The 24,810-nt window shown below is 35.8% G+C and overlaps 1 protein-coding gene across 1 annotated transcript in view; it reads right to left on the bottom strand.

Moving 5' to 3' along the window:
- Positions 1–24,810, bottom strand: part of MALRD1 (MAM and LDL receptor class A domain containing 1) — a 245,179-nt gene that overhangs the window by 154,567 nt on the left and 65,802 nt on the right. The window contains exons 18-20 of the mRNA XM_033071306.1: positions 12,730–12,817; positions 9,854–10,030; positions 7,360–7,537 (exon numbers count right to left, since the gene is read on the bottom strand). Coding sequence (XP_032927197.1) covers positions 7,360–7,537; positions 9,854–10,030; positions 12,730–12,817 — 443 coding nt within the window. The remainder of the gene's footprint in view (positions 1–7,359; positions 7,538–9,853; positions 10,031–12,729; positions 12,818–24,810) is intronic.

Below are 24,810 nucleotides of genomic sequence, written 5' to 3' on the forward strand. Positions count from 1 at the left end.
GACATCTCTTTATTTTTAATTAACTCATCTATGTATCTTCTACTAATTGTTTGAGAATCCCTGACTAAACACTTAAATGGACTTATAAGACTTTACTCATTATTTTTCTTTAGGACTGAAAATTAAACTTGATTAGAAAACAAACAACTCCTTTTCACTAGAAAGCCCTGATTTCCTTCCAGATTTCAACAATTATGAGAAAAACAAAGAGAAAACATAAACTGGGGAGAGATATTTTAGTTTCCTTAGAGTTATAAGTATCCCAATGATCAGCACACCATATCAAATTTCAAAAGTCAGAAAGCAGCAGCCTCTGCAGCACTTCCATTTGTCCTGATGTGTCCATAAGCACTGTACAGTATCTAAACAGCAAATCAGAGCCCCACACCTGCTGCACCTATTATGCATTGCAAGTGTTATTATTCAGTTCTCCAGCACTCTTGTCTGGGATCTGTCAGGTGAGTGACCTGCTATTAGAACTGATGGCTTTCTGCAGAGAAAAGAGCGAAACAATGGTTGAGATAACCCAGTAGGGCACTAGATGATCCTCAAAAGAAGCAAGCACTCTCTTGACTGTGGGATTTTGGACACATCAGGAAAATGTGGGCCACCAAAGCTCAATCTGATGGTTTGAATCTGTCAGGACAGTGGCTTCATTTTGCATTTTCCACATCCTCTGCATCCTTTATCAGGGTACAGGGGTTGTGGGGAATCACTTTCTTCTCTAGCTTTTTTCTCCCAAAGAAAAACCAGCAGGCAGAAGCTTTGCTAAATTTGATGTATTTGTAGTTTTCTTAGTTTTAAATTAGCTATGATTTCCTAGCCAAAAACCTTTCATCACAAGATTTCTGAGAAAAAAAATAGCTAATAAGGTGTTAAATTCTACCTTTTAATTCCTAAAAAATATATTTATGAGAAAATATTTATGGTTTTGTCATTTTTTTTCTTGTCCTGTCATCAGAAAATAGTAATATTTTAATGCCTTATATATTTGACACAAGGTGGTTGCAAACCGTGATACTTTGGCCTTTCCATCATGCTAACTTCATTTTCCGCTGATTCCTATTAATTGTTGTTTCTTAGTGTCAAAACCAGATGACATGACAGTTCTGGTAAAATTTAAGAAGGTATTAAAAGAAAACTTGTTATATTTTCTAGCAACAAAAGTTGCAATACAAATACATAGCATTCAAAATTCGTTATTACAATATTCCAAAGGAAACAGGCAAAGACACGAGGACAGGTTAATCTTTGTGTATTCCTATGGAGTCCAATGTAACCTCAATATTAAGTATAAAACGGAGAAGCCAAGTGCATGTTGTGCCTTTTACTTGAAATTTGCCTTTAAGGTTGGGAACTGCTGAAAGGTAGGTAGAAAAAACTTAAAAATATTACAAAAAGTGTTATAGAAATATATATACATAAAGAAGAAGCCTTCTGTTAAGGAAAAAAAAAGCAAACCCTTACATTTCCCTCAACATTGTACCTGCCTGAAGAAATCACAAAAAATCCCACAAGAATTCGGAAGTGAAAGACAACTTAATATTCAAGCATACATTCAAGAAGAAATTTATCACCCCTTTATGTGCTCAGTAACAGCATCTCAATGCACTGCTCATTATGCTGGTGAGCTCAGCCAGAAGGCCACAGGTGATGCAGGAAGGCGAGGGTACTCGAGATGGACAGTGCCAAGGTTTTACTTAAGGTCTATAGTGACTGTGAATCTGAAAGAAATGTGATGGGGCACATATCTTTAGGAAGCATGAGAGGATTTATGGTGAGAAAGAAGGAGAATGAAAAAAATCTTGTTTCTTTTGTATCCATACTTGCTAGATATTCAGTGTCTGCACCAGAAACTCTTTGACTATTTATCCTTCTGTATATAATACAGGATGGGTTATTATAGATCATAACATGTGAACAAAACCATCACATACCTCTTGCAGTTTGACATATAACATATTCATAGACTTCCAAAAATTTCTTCCCTGAATAAAGATTATTGCAGCTGTGAGGATATTGTTTCAGAAAAAGAATCTATATTCAAAACTAAAATGTTATCAAATGTGTAATTTCCTATATTCTTAAAAGAAGAATAAGAACTCCAATAATTTAATTAATTCTACACATCAGTGAAAGATTTTCTCTGCTGAACACTTCCAACCAACCATTTAAATTCTAATAGGTCCCAAATAGTCAGTAACTGAAATCTATATCTAACAACTAGAAGGAAAAAAAAAAAAGAAAAAAAAAGGAAGGCTTTCCTGCTTTCCTTGAATTAAATTTAAGCATTTCTGTATAGATTAGAAATAAATTAAAATGAGAGCAAAGAGTTGTTAGGAATGCGCATTTTCACTTACAGCCATATGTGTCATATCAATTTCCAATTGGTTATTCCAAAAAAGAGTAAGTTCTCTTATTATGATTTGAAAGCTTTTTTTCCCCTAGTAACATCCCACATCCATTAACATTTAATATTAAGACTTAATACATTCAGGAACAAAAAAATGTAATAAGATTATCATGTCATAATAAAGCAGACATAAATTTTTGGAAGATAGCTTTCTAAAAGGATGTCACAGAGCTATTTGCTGTTGTAGAAGACAACCTCTATTCGTGTTCACAGCTGTTTGAAAAATGCTGAATGCCAACTGATCAAGTTCTTTGCATAGTTCTAGAGAAAAAAAATTCTATCTTGAGCATCTTAACTTTGTCATAAATACACAGAATTGAGGTTCAGTGATTAATTCAAACTGAATGGAACCAAAGTTACTTAACACACCAAAACATAAATGATACTGAAACCTGTAATTGGCCACTGACATCAGAAAGGTGGTCGAAATAAAGCCACCAGAATTCTTGTGCTAAATAAAAATGTAGTATATTTTGTATTGGGTCCTAAAAGTCAAAATTCCAAAAGAAAATTTCTATCTCTGACCATGCTTCAAGTGTATCACATAAAATTTTGATTCCTTGTTTTATGTAATAAATATGAATTCCAGAAAGAAAATGAGCTGGCAAAGTTTTCCCACACAAAATTATTTGAGTCTTCACAGTTTAATTTATTTTCATTATGACATTAATTCCATGCTCTGGCATCCTAACATAAGAGGAAAAAAAGGCTTTGGGTATATTCTCTTTCTTTGTACACAGTGAAGTTTAAATTTTGATTGCTTGTAATGAAAAAATTTGACAACATCCCGCATCTGGCCATTAGCTTATTCTTAAAAGTAGTTGGTATTATTTAAGTTGGACATACAAGGAAAAGCAACCCAACAACCAACAAACAAACAGAAAAAAACCCAAGCAAAAAAGAAAAACCACACACACAATACTTCATAATTTTTTCTCCTTTTTTGAAGTTCTTAGATTCTCAAATTTAAAACATTTCTAGACTACTGAAAAAACTGCTGGGCTTAAGTATATTATTTAAAACATTTAATTTTGCCTAACTTTCCCATCCTGAATTCTGAAAATCATTGAAAAGCAGACATAAAAGAAAGACAGATGTATTAAAATACATTTATCAGGCAAACTATTTATATAGCAATAATTATCATGTCAGCTTAGAGTTTTATCTCTTGATCTATTTTGTTTTGATTTATTAGATTTGATGCATGAATTATCAATTAAATGACTACAAAGTTTTCAATTAACAGTTGTACTCAAATATCATTAATAATGTCAAAGAATTTGCTACATACTAACCAGATCCTTTAACAAGGAAATAAACGAAAAGACTTATCCATTTGCTGGTGTCAATTTAATACACTTGTTTAAGCCTACACAAACTGATTCTTTTATTGTAGCTTTCAGAAACCTGATTGCAATAGAGAATTCCATTTGCAAAGTGCAGGAAGATGCCACAGGAGCTCCACATTCGTGTATGAGTAGGGCTCCTTTCAGTGCTCAATGCCAAGGTTGCCCAGCCCTTTGCACAACACAACAGACTTTCTCCAGCTCCAGCCAGGGACTATCTAGCTCAGGCCAGGCTCCAATGGCAAATTCCCATAATTCCTTCTATTCCTCCAGCCTTGGTTTCTATATACACATACAAGCTGTTCCCTCTATTTGCAAAGTAATTACTTTCACTTAATTAATGTAATTACAGCTTCAAAGACTCACACCTCCACCTCACAATTCACCAGCTTACATGGGGCTAGCCCAAGTACTTATTTTGGGGAAGCAGATGGTTTGACTCCAAGTATTCACAGGTATTTTTGCTGAAATATTTGTAAGCTGCACTGCCAACTACTCTTGCATCAGGATGAATCCAAACATTTCTATACATAGTGCTGCATATTTTATTTTAATTTGCAAACATACAAGATTACAGTAACACAGCTTGCCTCATCTAACTAGTGGAAATTTGGGGGAAATAGATGAGAAAATAAAGCTAAATGTTGCAGGGTTTTAATTCAACAGAACTGCTGTTCTGCATCTCCTGTGGTAATTTGGAAGCATCTATTTTCTGTGCTTCTCCATAGGCCAATAAACAAAAGGAAGGGGGAAACCATAGAACCAAACTGCAGCTCATGTGAAACATCACAAGAGGAATGCATGAGAGAGTTGCCTGAAAACTGCAATCCCTATGGATCATTTACTTTCTCTTTTCATCCGTCCTTTTCTATATACTGCATTAAACCCTGAAAAATTGTGGAAAACCAGTAAAACAATTCCATGTATCACTGTGCCAATGCAAACCTGTAGTGAAAAGGTTGTGAAAGGATTTATTAAGGACACATAAGGGCAGGTATTGGCTAATATAAAACAATTAAAGAACAGTCAATGAAAGATTTGACAGCTAATTTATTGCAAACTGCTGCTCTTTTTATGGAATGCACTTCCTTTTCATATATATTGTATAGACCTAGAAACAACTAGACAGCATTGCAATTCTTTGCTATTGTTGAATGATTTTTTGTGGGTTTGGTATTGTTTTGGGATTTTTGTAAAAATACAGTAATTTTAATGAAGTACACAGTGGAAATAACATATTGAGCTTACTCTTTAATAGTGATAGAAATTCAAGCTGAGTAAATGCAAAATAATGTCATTTAAAACTAGTAGCAATATAGCAAAGACTTTGTTGAAGTGGTCCTAATTTAAAGACTGTCTGCACATGTCTCTAGAACCAGGCAAGTATTTTTCTGTTCAGAGTAATTACATTGGATTAATGAAATTGTACAAAATTGAAAATTGTTTGTACTCAATACATTTGCTAGTTACCCATAGGGATTTCTTTTCCAATAAGTCTTACTGTTATTTTTAACTGGAATATATTAGATTGATGTATTTTTTAAACACACATTTCTTACTTCACTAAAAAAAATAAAACCCCCCCTACATATTTAAAACAAAATGTTCATGCAGAAAAGCTAATTTTTGCTCCTTGAGATAAATCAAAGGAGTGTCTTCAGAGGAGCTAGTAACCACCTCAAACAATCTATCTAGAATGCAACATTAATTTACAAATCTTCACTGAGAGAATAGAAATATTTTACATTTTAATATGAACTTATATCTTTAACCAGATAAATGGTAAAGAACTGTTAAAAAATGCCAACTAAACTGAAGTTAGCTCTAATTAGAGCAGTTCTGAACTGCATTAGTTAAGTATTAAATGAGTGCAGAATTCACAGGACATTTTGTGTTAACTTGTACTGCCCACCCTTGGCCAAAACTGCTGAGATAAGAGCAATAGCTATCAATAACAATAACAAAATTGGCAGCAAGAGCTAACAACAACTAACAATAGCTAGTAAGGTAGAAAAGTGAGCATACATTTCTGTGTGGATAAAGACCATTTGAGAAGGTATTCACCTAAAACTGATCAAGAAGACAACCACAATGAACTAAATTAGGCAGTGCCAAATTACAGTAATTTCACGAATACAAGCCGCACGGACTATAAGCCACATCTCTGGGTGTTGGTAAACTTTTCGTTCTTTGTCCATAAATAAGCCACACCTGAGTATAAGCTGCTCTGTCGTTCGCAGCAAGGACCTGCGTGCAACAAACTTGCCAATTAGTAACAGAACCACAGCATGGCGGGGTTTACTGGCTCAGCTGAGGCTGTGCAGACTTGGCCCGCTCGGGGCTGCTGACGGGGCCAGGTGGCCCAGCTCGGCGGGGCTGCTCGGCAGGGCCGCTCGGGGCTGGCTGCCACCTCTGGGCTCGCTCGCCCCGGCCCGGCGCTGCCCCGTGGTGGCAGGCGGGGATGGAGCAGCCCCTGCTCCCGATGTGGCGGGCAGGGACAGAGCACCCCCCGCTCCCACTGCGGCGGCAGCAAGCAGGGACAGAGCAACCCCGCTCCTGCCGCGGCAGTGGAGGGCGGGGAGAGAGCCTGCCTGCTTCTGCCGCGGTAGGCAGGGGCTGGAGCCCCTGCTAACCCCACGGGCCACGGGGATGGCAGCACAGAGCCCCCGCCTCCTCCCTGAACCGTGGGGATGTCAGCACAGAGCCCCCCGCCTCTCCCCCGCCTGAAGTAGGGAACTCCCCCGCCTCCCTCCCTCCTCCCACGCTGCCGGTTCTGAGCTGGCCCCACCCACCGTGCAACACAGTAACCAATTTGTAACAATCGCGAAATCCTGGGTTTTACTGGCAGGTGCTCGGCTCGGCACCCTGGCTGGCACTTCTGGAGTTGTAAATGTCAGAAAATTATTCACATATTAGCTGCTCCTGAGTATAAGCCGCATTTCCGGTGTGGGAGCAAAATTTTAGTCAAAATGGTGCAGCTTGTATTCGTGAAATTACTGTAATTACAAAACCAGCTTTCAAAAGAGAAGTCAGCTTGAAAAGAAGTATAAAAGTAGGATGAAAATGTGTAGTAGTAGGGATTGACATTGCAGTGCAAAGCGCAGTGGCCAGCACCTGGTTTTGACAGGCCAGAGGTCACCTTGCTGGTGCCACAAGCACTGCAGAGCCCAGACAGAGCAACACTCTCACTGGATGCTGCCAACAGCCTGCAGCCAGCTACTGGCTGGCAGTTTGGGGTGCAGGAAGGAGGGTAAAGCTGCAGCAGCCATGACTTCCAAATCTGTTTTCCCCTAAGGGGGAGCATGCTTGTACTCCATACATCCTGTTTCTCTGGATGGGGAGGTACTGAAACTTTTGGGAGTTGCTTATAGACAGGTGTTTAAAAATTTTATTAATGCTTTGGTTTTTTAGTTTGATTCATCTGTAGTATTAATCCTGCATACCTGCTTAACTGACTGATTGTTAGTTAATTACATGTCATTAATAAATCAGTAAACTGCTTCAATATTGTAAATGGAGCAGTTTCCCCCCTTGCCAATCTATATGTGTTAAGATCACACATTCTAGAAGAGACTCAAGCACCTGAAAAACTGTACTCACGTAGTATGATCAGTTAATGGGCAGTGTTCTTCTTGCTCAGGATGGAGAATTGCTCCTCTTCCAAGTTGCCACTTGAATGTCTTTGTGGTAAGTATGGAATAATTTTCTGACATCTGTTCCAAGGCTGGTTGATGCCATCCACACAGGTCTTTATCTTCAAAGTCACAGGCTTCATTAACTTTAGGGATTAAAAATAATTACTCATGTTTATATAAAAATTGAAAATCATTAACTCATGTTACAACCCAACAAGCAACATAAAAATAAAAAGGATTCAATTTGTAGTATATGCGAACACTGACACATTACTAACATGCCTAGTTTTTCCCTTACAGATAAAACATGAATTTTGTATTTTCTCCTCCATAGGACAGATTCTAATTTTGGGAATCTACCAATTCATTTGCATCTCAGTATGTATCTTCATGTGAGTTCTGACCAGCTTTCAGGTAATTCTAATAGTCTGTCATGTACTATACATGTAAATTCATGTAAAATTCATCAGCTGAGGATCTGTGAGCTGCTGTAAGGTTCTGCCTCCAGTCCTGTAGACTGATGACATTAGCAAATCCTCATACATTATCTACAAAGTCCATGACCATAACTCCAAAAAAACAACCAAAAAACAAAACCAAACCAAACCAGATTTCAAGCAGTCCTCACAAAACTTTAAAATTACATAAAAAAGCACCTATTTGGTATCGGTATCAAGTACTGTATTGTTGTCTTACTAAATAAATATGTAGCTGCCTTCCAATGAGTTTTGTCTTCCTGAGAAACAAAGTGAGATCACTACTAACCCTACTTAGGGTAGAAAAACAAATTTTATTTTTAATTTCTGCTGTGAATATTTATCTTCCAGCACATGGTCCAAGTTGAGTCTAGTCACTCTCCAGAACTTTGGAACAGATTATTACACTTAAATTTAAGTGAATGCTGTGAAGACTTGTGCAAGGGAAACGAAAATTTATTTTAACCCATAAACCCATTTAAAGATGTCGCAAGAAGAAACCACAGTTTCTTGGTAGAATGTGCCTGATGGTTTCTTCCTTGAAGGCTAAAAAGGGTAGACTAAAGAGAGAATGACTTTTGATTTATAGCTTATATAGCTTCACTAAGAAAGCAAACTGCAGCCAGTGTGATCTCATGAGTTGCCCTTATGAACATTTATGATATTTCCTCAGAATGATGATTTGCATTAAATGCTTAGTCCCCTTTTTAACATGCTTTGTAAATATTATATTTAAAGAGCCTCTGAGAAAGATACCACCTTCCTGTGACCACATTTGTGTTTCAGTCAGGATGTTTTCAAGTCCTAGTCCAGCACTGTCATTTAAGTGATAAATTCCCATCTTACTGATGGGAGAGGTCAGACAGAGAAAATATGTAAAGGTGTATTCTCCACAGTACTTATCTTGTTTAGAAGGAAAAGATATTTTATAAGATAATGTAAATTTCTGAGGGGAGAGTATTCAGAGAGCTCTGCATTTATGTTTCAGGGAAAGATTTCAATGGCTGTTGTATTTTCACACTATAGGAAACTGCTCAATGGTACTTAAACATCAGATTCATTTCTTCCAGTTACTCCCACATAAGAGACAGACATAGGGAGTGAATGATACTTTTCTTCACTGAGCCCTCAGCCCTGAGAGAGGTGATTGAATTCCCTTCACAATGTGTAATGCATTCAGAGTTTTCATTTTCAGTGACAATAGCTTTGCTTGCAAAGGCTGATGAGGTCACTGTCTCTAGATGTCTCTCCCCTCATTAACTGGCTTTGGTAGAGTAGTACTTTCAAGTACTTTTCTTTGAGGCAAAAGGAAGTAATTAACAGCTTCTAAAATGCTACAGTGTGAACTGCTGCAAATCAGAAGCAATCAACAATTGTCTTAGATCTTTATGGGCACCATGTGTGGACCTTGTCTATTGTCCCCCTCACAGTGCTCTTGTAAGACTATCAGAGATTTACAATCTGGACCTCACTTCTGTGTGAAGTAGGCTGAATTTCACAATTATTGCTGATGCTGAAACAATTTTGTGTATTAAAAAAAACCCCAACAACCAAACAAGCAATCAAAACCCACACTCACTGAAGTAGGTAAGAAGTGGATACAGTTGTCCCAGATGTCTACCCCAAATATGAAATACTAAAGTTTTTATCTCTTCCAGTCTGGACTAGTGAACAATTTAAGAAACTATGCTCACTTAAAATTGTCATCTATGGTTACCAATCATTAAGGCAGTGAGGACTCATTCCTCTGCCACACTTCAGTAGTAACTTGAATTGAAACATTGAGTCTGAATCAGAAGGCTGAAAGTGCATTACATCACACATATTAATAGTAAAAAGTTACAATTTTCCTGGGCAAAATCACATTAAAATAACATTTAGGTGCCAATACCAAATTGCAAAGATAAGATAGAGCTGCTAAAGCGATGTGTTTAAGACCCACAAACTCGTAAGGTAGTAAAGAATATGATTTGATCCACTCACCACAAGCTGATTCATCAGACTTATCAGAGCAGTCAGGTCTAAAATCACACCTCTGGATCATCTGGATGCAGTGGCCAGAGGCTCGACAGACAAACTCCTTCTCTGTGCAGTCATTCATGGGGAGCGTGGCAGGAACTGAAGTTCCTGAAGTAGTTGGAGAAACAGTGGGCAAGTTTCCTTCGAAAAAAGAGCCAAATGGATGTTGAGTACCTGGACTAAGGCATTCCAGCTCCATAATGATTTCTCCCCTTGCCACTGTCCCCTTTTCCCAGGGTATGGATTTGCTGGAATCATGCCTGGACATTTGAGTCACTTATATGCTGTTCAGCAGGAGCTGAATTGGAGCTTTTCTCAGTGGAAAGCATGAGTTTTGTCACACCATCCACACAATCTTTGGCACTTGCAGGATTTACACCTCTTGCTGGTCTTTCAAATTTGGATTAACCCAGTCAGTAATTTCAAAAAACTAATGCCAAGACTCACACAGCAATCACAGAAACTGATTTTTCCTGCGAACCAAGGCTAACAGATTATTCAGATGATAATGGGTTTTTTAACATGTTGATTACTACAAGCAGCTGTGGAAATTACTATTTAACCTTCTTACCTTGTAAATTTATTGCTGAAAAAATTTATTTTCTCATTAGAGAAATTATTCTGAGGTCACCACCTTGTTCCACCCCCTCCTTTATATTTCATTCAAACTCATTACCACTTCTTTCAAATCAATTGTCTTTTTTTGTCCTCCTGGTCTTTACTATGAACTCTCTTCAAGCTTACTCTCTTTTCTTGAAAACATTTGCTATTTCTGTCCATAAAAGGAATTTCTATTATAAAACTCCTTTTTAAAATTTAATAATTTATGAAATTATTAGCTGTAGTGCACAATGCATCTGAGCAGTACACCTGATTTAATTAAAAAGTACAAGTGAAGACTTTTTATATAAAATGTGTCTGGGATAGCAAGGAATTTTTTTTCTATCCTTGAAGGCTGAAGCCTGAATATTGATAATAAATTACCCATTTCTATTTTGTAGTGTGGCAAGAAAATTTATGACATTAAATAAATCATTTTCCAGTCAAAGGAAAGATACTCTCAAAATGTCCTAAAACTCAAACAAAAGACTTAGGGGAAGAAATGTTTTGAAGTAAGAATTGTATGAATTGATAAATTTATCTACAATTCAGAATAACAGCAAGGACCTCATTGGTCAGAATTTTTTAATATAAATGCCACATTCAAGCCTCTGCTCCTGATAAACTGAAATGGAAGAAGAAATTTTAAATAATCATAACCTTCACAACACCTGAAAAGAAAGGAGGATCTGATACTTTCTCTATTTTGCAACAATTTATTTTCTATACTTTATTAAATACCATTTTGTCCGGAGCAAACATCACTGAATAGCCTTTGGTTACAGCATTTAAATGATGTGTTGAAGCAAAAGATTCAACATCTTTAATGTTAATTATGAGAGATTTTACCACCAAGCTATCAAAACCATCTCTCCCTGTGTTATTTGGTGGCTTAAGGTGGAGCAAGAACAATTGGGCAATGCTTGATTCTAGTGTGCAGGGAGAGGGGAACCCTGCTTTTGCAACTTGATCCAACTTGTGTTAAATATGGTGGAATATACCATAGCTGTTGTCTATTTTTCAGGCTATTCCCATAGTCTCTTTGACGTTTTTTGTAGTTGATGGAGGATTTTTTTGGCAGGGAGGAGATAAAATAAAGGCAGGACCCTGGACTGTCTCAAAAATTGCTCTCAATGTTAAAATGTACAGAACCCAAAACCTGATTCCTGACCACCGTTATATTTGAGTATTTTCAGTTTATCTTTCCACACAAAATGAGGGGTTTTTTTTCTTATTTATGAACTTTGAAACTCTGACCTTCTATGCTTTCCAATTTCTTGTTTATTTTTAAAGTTTTTTTCATAACTAATTTGAAAATATTTAGGAATTTTCTGATTAGTTCTTTAATATAAGGCACAAATGCCAAATATAAGGCACAATCCATTAACTGAATATTTACAAAAAGCCTTCATATCCAAAATGTTATAATAACTGCTTAACCTGTAAAAATATGGTGAAACACTGGATAATTAACTGCAAAAGAAATACCATACACATTTGATATTCCTCACAGAACTAATTATATCTATAAGAAATTTTTGGGGTAGCAGAACAAAATACATCTGCACTAGGGTGTTTTAGAGAAAGTGCTGGGATAGTATTCAGACATTGTTCTGGATTGTTTGCTTCTCTACAGCCCTGTCATGACTTCAGAGCAACTGCCACACCATAGATCTAACCCTGCAATGCCTGCTGCAGCTCACAGTACCCCTCTTAGAATCTCTTCTGTGGTGAATTCCAGATCCTGAGTCTGGTGTCTTGAAGTGCGTGTATTTTGGGATATAATATTTCACAATTCTGCAGAGATTGCTCTACCCTTGGTGACAATGACTGCTGATAACAGCTTGCCCTATCACCTGAACTGTTTGTGTGCTGTCATGTGAGAGCAATTGGCACAGTAAGTACGTCAAGAATTATTAGGGGGAGGTGGAAAGCTGTATCAAATTGAATGTTAAGTTCAGTTCATTTACACACACCTAAGTTTCTTTGATCTTCTAGGAGTCAAGATCTAAGAGTATGGAAGCTGCACACATCTCACTATGGATCTCCTTTGGACCTCACATGCACGGCAGAAACTATCTTGTACTGATGCCTGGATAAGAGGGTCTGAGAAGGAGGGAAACAAGTCTGGATTTCCTAAGTCACAGTTTTACCTAGTTTTTACTTTTCTAGTAGCAATATTTACAAATGACAGCAATGAATCAGCTCACAGATTGGAGATTGGGCATTTCAACTCTTACCATTGTAAAGAGTACAGCCGAGAAAAGACACATCATCAAGTCCAATGTCTCCAGTGAAACCATCCCCTACAGTACCTTTCACCAAAATCTAGGAAAACAAGAATTACAAAAGCATTTTTAGTATATAGTAGACTTCCACTTCTCATTAAATATTTCTAATGAATTGACAAGGAAGTCATTTGCCATGTTTAACACCTTAAATAAAGTTAAATTTATTCTGGGGGATATAGTCTATTTAATTACAATTTACGAAAAATACTAATTATTATCAGCTTTCACTGGTGGTCACATTAATCACAGTGAACCATAACAGAATGGTTGCCTTCACAATGGTGTAAATTCACTGAAACATCACTGTGATACAAAACGATGGCAAGACATTATCATAAGTGGCATATTATGATTACCTCCTTTGGTAGTTATTGCAATAACATTAATCATGCTTAAATATAGCACCACTCATTTAAAAATATAATACAGTCTTATTCAAATTTCAGTATGATGAAAACAATTAGGTAGGTAAGAAATGAGCTATGGAACCTTTTAAAGAAAAATAGTCTATTATTTTATTAGACTTGTCAGTGCTATATTTGCTTCATTATTGTCTACTGCCAGAGAACAGGAGAAGTTGGTGCTTGTGAAATACTCTCTAGAAGACTAAATAAACGCCCTTTCTTCTGTCTGCTGCTGAGTGATAAATATCCAGCAGGTGATTAGTGAAAGATTTGATGAGAATTTTCTTAGTTTAACTGAATAATAAATCCCTATTTATAAAAATAATCAAGCCTTCTAAAACCACACACTTAGAAAAAAGATAAATGCATGGTTTTGCTGATCCAAAAGAGTTCAAACACTGTTATTTCTTTGCCATTGCTTTAAATCCTTATTCTACATGCTATACACATGCATTCAATTTCAGAAATTCTGTACAAAATTTCTAATGCATTTTTTTCAGTTTTTTCCTCACTTCAGTAAAAACTTTCTACACATTAATGAAGTATAAATAGTGGTAGAAATGTGACAGTTCTGCTTCAGAGTACTGTTAGATCTACTATTTTTATTGTAATTTTTCATGTTATAAGTATATGGATCTTTTAAACATTACTCTTGAAATTTATTACCCTATAACAGGAGGAAAAAATTCTTTAAAAATGCAAGGAGTGTCCTTAACCCTGTAAAACTAAAAGAATATTATCAGTCTAAATATGTTAGCACTGACAAATTTGTTTCTGCTATTCTGATGTTGCATGTGAATTGTAGATTTATTACTGATGCTGACATCACCAGAGTAAATAAAAATGATTACACTTCATTTATGTATTATGTCCATTACACAAAATAAATGAGTATGCTAAAAGAAGACAGGCAGATGTCCCCTTCTGTGGATATGCTCCAGATGGGCCATTTTAGCACAAAATATATTTCATGTGAATGACAACAATAAACTACAGAATTGGTTTTTATTGCCCTCACAGCAGTATGGGTTTCTTATTTTTCCCTCAGGATAGGCACAGATATTCTTTACAATATTACCCCAGGCTTTGGGATTTTATTAGATTAAAATGGGGACAATGCTACAATACTGATACCAATAGCAGTAAAATGGTTAGACACAGGAAACAGGACAAACCAAAACATCTTCTATTTGGAAAAGCCACACAAGGAAATTTATTATTCCAAAATTACAGATCTTCTTGTAATTTTGACTGGCAAACACACAGCATTGAAAATATAATTTTCAATTTGTTTTCAAAGTATGACTGATTATCTACTTGCAATTAATTACTTATTAATTATCTCAAATTCAGGAAAAGAAGCAGTGGGTTTGTTTAATTACACAGCTACTATTAAGATAAACCCAAATACCCTCACAACTACATTAATTTTCCATGGGATTGGATTGTGCACATGTGGATGTCACTGCTGGATGTTGAAGGAGCTGCAGTCCCCAAATCTGCCTGTGCCCATGTCCCCAGTCCTGACAGACACACGGGCTGAGGACATCCTTATATAACATCTTCCATCAATGCTTCCTCTATGAAAGATGCACTCTTGCACCTTAAGCAGGAATATGTTTTTAAAGGGATTAAAAATATCTAAAGGTAGAAGTGACAGGACACAGTTTTCTATGAGGAATAAACAGAACACCATTATACTGCTTATAATTATGATTGTGTTGTTTAAAATCTCCCCACCTTCATGATTATTTTTACCTTTATCTATGCACTTGTGGAGTTCAATACTTTGACATATAGAATGAACTCATTAGCAACACATAAAATGTAATAGTGGCATAGGTATTCACTTAAAACTGGAAATCAGGCTGATTTATGAGTTTAGAGCCTCAATACAGAGCACAGTCTCTCTGCCACTGTGATTAAACTTTGACCACTTATATTAATTTTCCAGATGCAATTCTGCAAACTTCGTAAGACATTATTATGCATCCTCTAGGAAATTCATCTGCTGTGAAACTTATTTCACATCACATCTACTATTTGAATGAGAATAAATGTTCCCAATTTCATGTTTTCAGAAGTCTAAGATCCCAACTCAGTGAAATTTATAAAGGTATCAAAAAGAATTTGACATAAAGAGGGGAAAAAAACCCCAATTATATGAAAGCAAACTGTATTAGAATGACACTTTGTATACATAAAAGGAATGATCCCTTAAGATTTTGAACAAAATAGGCTTTTGAAGAGTGTAGTGATGTTATGACAAGTGTTAATAGAGGAATTACAGTGGGTAATATAGTTCTGTACAAATGCTCAATTTTTACAGTAATGCTCATTTCTGTCACTAGCCAATTCCCACTGAAGGTTACGAAAGTAAAATCCTAATTTCTATACAAGCATATTTTAAGATAGAATGGAAATAATTTTAGAAACCCTAGTGCATTCAAAATTCTGAGTGTTTCCAAATGTCTAGCAAATAGTGATATTAGTTCTAATGTATTTAACTTGTAATTAAGACAAACAGTAACTCGGGTTTGTCACAGAAGCTGTCAACAGCATTATTTAGTGATTTTATTTCTAGTTAGAGCATGGTAATTTAGATTAGGTTTCTAAAATGATTTCTGGCAAGAAATCATGTGATTTGGTTTGAACAGGAAAGAACAACTACACAAAACACCTTTTCATAAGAAACTTTCCTGTAACTTACTAAAAACAAAGTAGTACACATTTCTCTGCATATCTCTGAAGTAAACTCCCCCTATGTTTTAATGCTAGGGATGAAAAAAGAAAATTGTATAATAATATATAATATATTTTCATAAAAAAAGCAACAAATTCCTTATCAGGTGATGGAACTTTTGCAATTACAAAGGACAAACCACAAAACAGCTTCAAAGCTTCCTTTTTGTTAAAATATTTTCATCCAATGATCAGAAGTCTCCACTGTAAAATGCTTTTTTCAAGGATGCATGAACATATTCGTATCATAATTTCTCAAGAAGTACATTAAAAAGGAAACTATTTTCCAAGAAAACACAATTATTTCAGAAAAAAATTATTTTAAAAAACCCTGAGAAATTTAGATTTTATTTTGAATTTTTAAGTTGTTATTAATTCATGCCAAATAAGATATTGACTGCTTTGATGAGTCCAAACATGGTAATGTATTCCTCCTTGGCTTTATTTCTCTACTTCCTCAACTGCCATCAAAGGAGTAGTCACTGTGGACTTGAGATTATTCCTCCAATCTCTCATCAAGATGTCTGGTCGCATTCTGTTCATGTGGCATTGAACTAATCCTCTGCACCTTCTGCAAAAATGTTTTCTTAGGGAAAAAATAATGTGTGGGTTGTCACAGTCTGTTCCAGCTTTCCCTCTCTTGGGGAGAATGATTTAGGCAATCAGAGTTGTTAGGTGATGCATGGAACCCTTCCAACCCCAAAAGCAAGCACAACTGCAGACCTGCCACCAGCCTCTGAAAAGATTATCAACACTGGGCCACCACATCATTTTAATTATACCCACTGAAAAGCTCAAGATCACACTGCCCTTCTTCAAAGCTCATCAGGCCCTTTCTTTTGTGACCATTGAAAATGCTTTAGAAATTAATGTCTCAAGACTTCAAAAGTTGAAATAAAGTCCTTTTGCAAAGCTGTTCAAATGAATTGTTACCAGCATTCTTAAGGTTACACACATCAAATATGAAAAATCTTGTGTCAAATATGTGATGTTTTACAGTACTTGGTTTTACAAGATACTGAAAAACACTAGTTCAAGTTCAGTAAAGCACTTTATCACGCTTCGCTATAAGCTTGTGAACCCTCATGCTGATTTATGATGTTTTTCACAGCATTTCTCTAAAGTGCAGGGATGAATCACATTTCTATCCTGTTCTAAACTATTCAGTGATATTGGTGGGATTAATAACTACATATTCTGGGAGTCTTTACTTTCTTGTATTAAGGCCACAAAACTTCATTCAAGAGAAAAGATCCTGTTGTCACTTTGTAATATTAGCACTGGAAGAGTGATTGCAGGAGTACTATATTGTCAGTGCCTAAAAATTTCTGAGATTCTAGGTTTATAAAACAACATGTTTAGCCTACCCACTTGGGAAATATCTATATAGCAATTAAAATTATGAAACTATATTTGAACCACCTTAAGTTCATGGTTACTTTTGACTTAATCTACAAGGATATACAAAATCTGCTTTCTTTTCTCCCAAACAGATTTTATATTCTCCCTCAAATTTTATATGTAAATAAGTAAAATAAACAGACCAGAAAAAAGGATTCTGGCTGAGTTACTGTATCAAATACCTGGGACTATTGATCCTGAAAGAAGTGTCCCACAATGGCCAGGATGACTTATTATGACCTGAGTACTTCTGTCCCTCCCTTTTGTACAGTAGAGCATATCGAGATATAAAGGGCTGCAGAAAGCCATCTTTACATTTGTGCCTAGGGAAGCCTGAATTGAGCTGAATGGGCAGACTTTGATCTGATCTGTGCACTGATTACTGCTAAGGCAATTCTTCCATGCTGAGATAAGGAGCATCCTAAGTGGAGACACTCTCTGCTTTCTTTCCAATGCTTGTGAATATATTTGTGGTAATAAACAGTGAGTTATCTGTTCAGCAGCAAATGCTAGTGAGCAAAGGGATCATTATTAGATCTGCCTAAAGATGTGGACCTTTCCTGACCCAAACGATTTCTCCTGACTTAGTTTTACAGAATTGCTGCTCCTACATCCATGCATATGGCCTTAACCTCCCAAAGAAAACAATAACACAGAGATATCACCAGAACATGTGGGTTGACATGAAATCCTGTCTTCATTGCAGTTAATGAAAGTTTTGATATATGTGCAGATTTCTACATTGTTTCTTAATTCTTCTATAAGCATACTCAATAAAAAGAAAGATTGTAAAAAATATTTTTAAACCCTCTGCTTGATATAAAGGCAAGCACTACAGAAGAAAATTTAATTAAATCTTCAACAAAGAACAGCTTTCCTGTGATCTTCCTGTTATATTTTCAAAGATGGTTTCTAGATCCAGTTAAGTCATGAGATAAAAGATACTAAAATTTTTCTTCTCCTTGAAAAGTTATACAAGTCTCATTTTCCTGTTTGGCAGTTGCTGATAAGTAATATCAATAGGAAATGGGAAACAGTACACTCAATTTTAAGGAAAACAAAAGTCCTATCTTACACGATGCCCCTGGAATTCAAATGGCCCAACTCAGTGGCCTATGGGTTCTGAAAGATGATTAAAACTTTTCCTAACTTCAGGTTTTCCACATTTAAAACATGGACAGAACTTGACAAATCAGTAGTGAATAGAAAGTCTATTTTTACTTTATGTGATTTCCTTTGAGAAGCCTGCATGTAAATAGGGAAACAAAAGGTAAAAAACACTCACCCCAGCAACCTTTTTCTCTCCCCTCTCAAGAAAAAACAAATTACAAGGAAATGATGGACATGAAATTAAGAATATAATTTTCACTGGAAAAGGCATTATTAAAGATAGACTAGGAATTATTATTCCTTGTTCCCTTTTGCCCATGTTGTGACATGATGACATCATGACAAGTCGCCCACAGCATATCAATGAAACAACACCACAAATAATAAATTAGTTCTATTGTTAGAGCAGTTTATCTCTTAAGTATTCTGATAGCAGTGGACAAAAGGCCACCATCTTTCCTAAAGACCTGAACTAAGCCCACAAAATTTTCTCTGAAGGTTTATACAATGCATTTTCCTCATGTGATTTCCTTGTTTCCACTGTTTTCTATTTTCTGAAATCCATTTATCAAAAATGGTAAAATCGTTGTTTAGGAATGACTTTTTAAAAACCTCACACTACTTATTTTTCAAATACATTGTGCCAAACACATTTTCAGTATGAAAATTCCTGGTATTTCACTTCATACTGTAGGTATTGAATAGTCTTCACTATCAATGCAAAGTTCACCACCAACCACAAAGTCTTAAGGTTAATTTTCACCCCTTCCCACAAGTGCCTCGGTTCCCACATTGTCCACTCTAGTGTATTTGTTTCTGACCTAGATTGTGGACTAGTTAGGAAACCTGAGCATGAATTGCCCAAAGTAGAGCCTACACAAGTTCTGCATGAAGTATGAACATGAGACTGACATGAGATATGTCATCTTTTGTTCCAGGCCCTCTACAACCCCTTGAGGCTGGTTGTGAGGATGGGACATGGTGGAGAGCTTGGGACCTCCAAGTGCAAGAATTAGAACTGCCATACAAAAAGGCATTGACACTTCAACAGGACAAACTAGGACTAATCCACATGATTCAGCCTGGCAGAGCCACCTCTGGCACAGTTCTGACACCCTGAAACCATCTCTGTACATCATATCTGCAGGACACCTAAAAAGGCATGAGTGTTTAAGTAAGTAAGACAGCAACTTTTGGGGGTTTGGATAAGTGGTTATTTTTTTTGTTTGGTTGATTTTTACTTTTTTTTTTTCTTTGTTTGTTTGTTTGTTTGCTTGTTTGTTGAAATCACTAGCAGAATTGTATGAAGCCCTGGGCTTCATACAAAACATGTGTCCAGCCAGCCAAGGGAGGTGATTCTGCTGCTCTGCTCCATCCTGGTGAGCCCACACCTGGAGTGCTGCATCCAGGTCTGGATTCCCCAGCAAAAGAACCACATGGATCTGTAAGAGTAGGTCTAGGGCAGTACCTCAAAAACCAGTTCAGAGCATTGGAACATCTCTCCTGTGAAGACAGTATGAAAGATTTGAATTTAGAGAAAGGAAGGATCTGTGGAGATCTTATGGCAGCATTTCAATACTTAAAGCTGGCTCATAAAAAAAATTACAGACTTTTTTCCAATACTTTTACAAGGGGCAATGATTTTAAATTGAAAGAGAGGAGATTTAGATTGGACATGAAGAAAGAAATTTTTTACAATGATGTTGAGAAGTGTGCTGGTCATGTTGGATGACAATTTAAGCAACCTTTATCTGATGTAAGATGTCTCTTCCCATTCCAGTGCATTTCGAAATGTAAAGGTCCATATTATACAATTAATAAAAACTTGCTCCACAGCCAACTACATGCAAAACTATGTAGGTCTGCTTGAAACCACAGGTTGTACAATGCCACACTGAAAACAAAATGAGAATGATGACTGTAAACAGACCAGAAACCAACAGCACAATGTAAATGTAAAAACCACAAAGAATTGTGCAATGTGCAAAGAGGTATCAAGGATGAAAGAAGCCAACAGCCAGATCAGAAACAAAGAACAGTCAGAAAAAGAGCAATTGAGATGCAGCAAATATGCCTAGATATCCATTCATTTGAAGTAGTATTTGAGGAGTAAGGATCAACAAAAGCAAATGGTAACATTTAAAGGACAGAGGGGGGAAAAAAAGAAGAAAAAAAATTCCTGAATATTAATCTCAGCAGATTATTAGGGAAAGTACAAAGGAGAAGAGTAGGGGAAGAAAGATGAGGAATGATAAATTAAAAATTGCAACTGGAGCTGTTTTTTGAGTGGAAATCCATGCTGTCTAAATCTTTATGTGGAAATTGCTAGCAGGGAATGGATCAAAAGCAATAACATAAAAATGATCACAAGTGGGTATTAGAAATATAATGAATGTCTTAGAGAAGTCCTTGATAAGTTCAAAGCTGCTTCAACATCAGATTTTAATGAAAAATGTGTATCTGACCAACTAAACATTAACAAAATCCTACTGCTATGTCAAAACATACTGAAATGAGGCCCTGAAGAAGGAAGTAGACAATCAAATCAAGGCAGAAGGCTAACAACACTTGACAATAATAAACCTAGTTCAGTAAGGGCGAAAGTGACTGCAGAAAATCTGAAATTGCAGCTAGAATATCAAAAAGAGTCAGCTCCCTATGCACCAAAAGCTTGGTGGCTCATAAGCACAGATGTGTGTGTGGTGACTAGGTAGGCTGTCCAGCTCAGTGTGTGTCCCCATGGATTGCACCATCCCCAGCAATGCCTCATCCTGGCAGACAGTGGTTCCACCCAGACACTCAGCAGTGAATGGCAGGTGGAAGGTTGTAGCTTCCTTAACAGACTTTTCTTCTGATAATTTGTCAAGTTACTTGTTGACTTCATTCGTAGCTTCTTGTATCCAAAACATCCCTCAGCAATGAATTTGCAACAGACCATTCTAAAATACTATTTCTTTTTGCTTGGATTGTGTCGCTTAATGATTTCACAGAATTCACTAATGATCTTTCTCCATGAAGCTATTCTGTGACACTGTTGATTAGAGGTTTCTCTGCTAAATCTCAAGCCTACCTCTTTCTGAAAGGGTTTACCCAAGCGTTCTAGAAATGGTCAAACAATTCCAATCCTTTTTTCAATCCCTTTTTTTTTTCCCCCCCAGTTTAACATTCCCAAAATAAGGGTAAGTTCATAATTACTCCGATTTGTTTTCTTTCTACCTGTGCTTTCCACAATACTTCTTGGCACAATAAAGAGTAATGTACACTCTTCCAGAGAAGTTGCAGGCAAAGGAGTTTGATTAAGTTTAATCAGCTACATGTTCTGGAATACACCAGTATTAAGTCCAGAATTTCAACATGAAGCTTATCAATTAGTGACTAGAGAAGACTGAAAAACTCACACAAGTAAGTCTACAGAACTACTGATGTTACAAACCCTACTAAAATATTCTCTCTGAGGGGCTGTGAAATGGGATACAAGGTCTAAAATTTGCAATTTCCATAGTTCTGATGCTTGTTATGTAGAAAATGAAATTTTAAATTTTCTTACTTAAAGGATATTATAGCTAAAAAAGAAGACTAGTAAGTCATTATCTTGTCTTAAATTGGCAAAAAGGGTATTTAGTTTACTATAAGTCCCATTTTCTATTGTTCATGTATGAAATATAATTATCACCACTAGAAATGCATGAAAGAAAAACATTACATTCTGAAACCTCACAAACTGCCACAGTAGACTCTTTGTTTGAAACAGAACCCCAAATCACTACAAAAGTAGTTTTTAAAGCAGAATTACACCAACATTTCCATTTACAACTAGAATTCTGAGTTTTTCATTACAGAAATGGTTGGTGCGGTGTGGATCAATCCTCTCTTTTCTCAGAAATGTAATTGCAAGTAAAAGCAAGAATTACAGAAATAACTAAAAAGCAATTCTTGTGATGCCATTTCACTTATTACATAGCAGATCATCAGAATCCCCAAAGAATGGTTGTCTCATCTCACTGAGGAGTGAAAAGAAAGAGTAGAGGGTGGAAAAGCAGAACAGCCTATGTGATTGGAACCTAACCCCCTTAGTACCTTATGTATGATTTTTAGCCCTTCCTATCTCTCTTGAAAAGATGGATGACAAGAGACTGGATGTAAAAGATGTATGCTCGCTACACATGTATTTGACACCAAACTGAAATATTAAAATCATACCAAAAACCATAATACAAGCACCTGTATATTCCAAAACCAAATCCCAACAGAAAAAAATAGTAGTTGGAGAAAGAATGTTGTTCTGTATTTGTGTTCACAGAACATAATGCTATTCTATATTCACAGCAAATGTATCATTCTAATTTTCAATCAATATTCCATTACTTTCTAAGATAATATCTAATTGATAAAAAGATTAAAATTATTATAGTGGATTTTCTTGTTTACTTTTCTTAACCACTTGTGAAATAGGAATATATCAAATGCATTTTAATTGCAACATCATTTTACGTTATTTATTTTATTCTGATTTTGGTCCTTATTTTTCAAACTTGAATGGAGCAACTTTTATATTTGAAGGGACAAATAAAGTTTTATATATGCTACTCAGAATACTAAAAATTTTAGTCGTGTTACCAAATACAACATTAATAGTTAACCATGGATCTAAACATTGTACTTGCATTTTTAAACTACATAAGAGCCAATGAAGAAAATGCAAAACTGATCTTTATAAAATCATCACAAAGTGATAATAGACTTCCTTATGTACTATTTACATTTTGCTGTATCAAAGATCTATAACCATATTTGTTTACAGAGATACATGTATAATCTGCATGAGCAAAAAGGGAATAACTGTTTTGGGGTAAAGATAATGTTGTTTTTTTTAAATAGTATACTTTGCAATACAGTGAAGTTGCCCTAGATCTCTTAAGACAGACATGATAAGTATGTGATTTATGTCATGACAAAAAGGAGATTACAGTAGCAAAAAGGATTGAGATGCAGAATTTTGCCATTTTTTCACATACCATTGTTTCCTTTTCCATATCATCAGAAATGTGAATAAATAGAGCAAGTTAAGAGAGTAAAATTTTTCTAAAATGTTAAAACAGAATCTTTGCACTTTCTTCTGAGTAGAAACTATTTCAGATATGATTATTCCAAGGAAGATAAAAGCAAACACTACTCATCATCAATATGAGTAGGCTACCACTGACACAATCTTATTTTACTACCTTTTCAAATGTTTATCTAAAAAAATAGACATGTAAGTAAACTTCTTAGAATGAAAATAAATGTAGAACAAGTAAAGAGAAAAGGTCACTCTACAGTGGGTTTTTTTTCATGTTGAAACAAGTATCCCATATAATTAAAAGGAATAGTTTATAAGGAATTTATTTTTTAACTTGATTTTTTCCAATTTAAAAAAACTGTATAATTTCTTGAAGACAATATCCTTAGCAGAGGAATAGAAACTCTAGATCAAGAAAGTTGCAAAATTTTTATAAGCTTGTGTATTTGGGACTATTTTTAATACTTGTCAGTACAGTATTTGACTGAGGTGCTTAATTTTGTCTCAGAAAACTGCATTCCTTTTGTTTAAATAGTTTAGTTCTAGATTTACCTTTTTCTCCTCCAGCTACTCCCATTGTTCTCACTGATGTCCCATTTAACACTCTGGTGTAAACTATCCGATGGAGCAGCAACAAATGTCACCATGGTTTAATGGCAGCTAGAACAAAGCTTTCTTGACAAAATTAAGATTCTGAGGCTTATTGGGAGTGGGTGTGAGCCAAGGGAGTCTGCTTTGGGTTTCTGCCAGAGCATTCAATTAAAGGGCTTAAAGTTTCATACCTATAGAGTTCAAAACTTTCAAAAGGGAATCTGGCTTTCAAGAGGTTCTCAAATGCCTTTCTTTGCTGCTTTGAATTTTTGGCTGACAGCTCCTCCTTTTCCTAGGAGTTGGTGTATAGGCACAATTGTTTATATATTCCCAAAGCTGGCTTCCCATGCTTAGCAAATAAACTGAAAATGTGAATTTGAGGGATTCATTACTTGTAGTGATTATTTCTCTGACTGGGGTCAACAAATTACCTACTTACATAGGGAGGAAATAGAAAGAGGAAACATTTCAGATGTATGATTATCCCACACATTTAGAAAAGGCAAAATGAAGGCCTGACTAACAAATACTTAGACTATCTTTGGTCCTAGAGTCTAACATTTTCTATTCACTAGGAACTTCTGAAAATCCTGTCAGAGCTGACAAGATGCACTTGTTAGAGACAGAGAAGATTATGAAGCCAAGACTTCTATTTTGACCAGAAAATTGTTTAAAAGTTCTGTCTTACTTTTAGACTTTCGTAAAAAAAAAAAAATCCATTTT

Source organism: Catharus ustulatus, chromosome 1, assembly GCF_009819885.2.
Source record: "Catharus ustulatus isolate bCatUst1 chromosome 1, bCatUst1.pri.v2, whole genome shotgun sequence".
Classification (NCBI taxonomy): domain Eukaryota; kingdom Metazoa; phylum Chordata; class Aves; order Passeriformes; family Turdidae; genus Catharus; species Catharus ustulatus.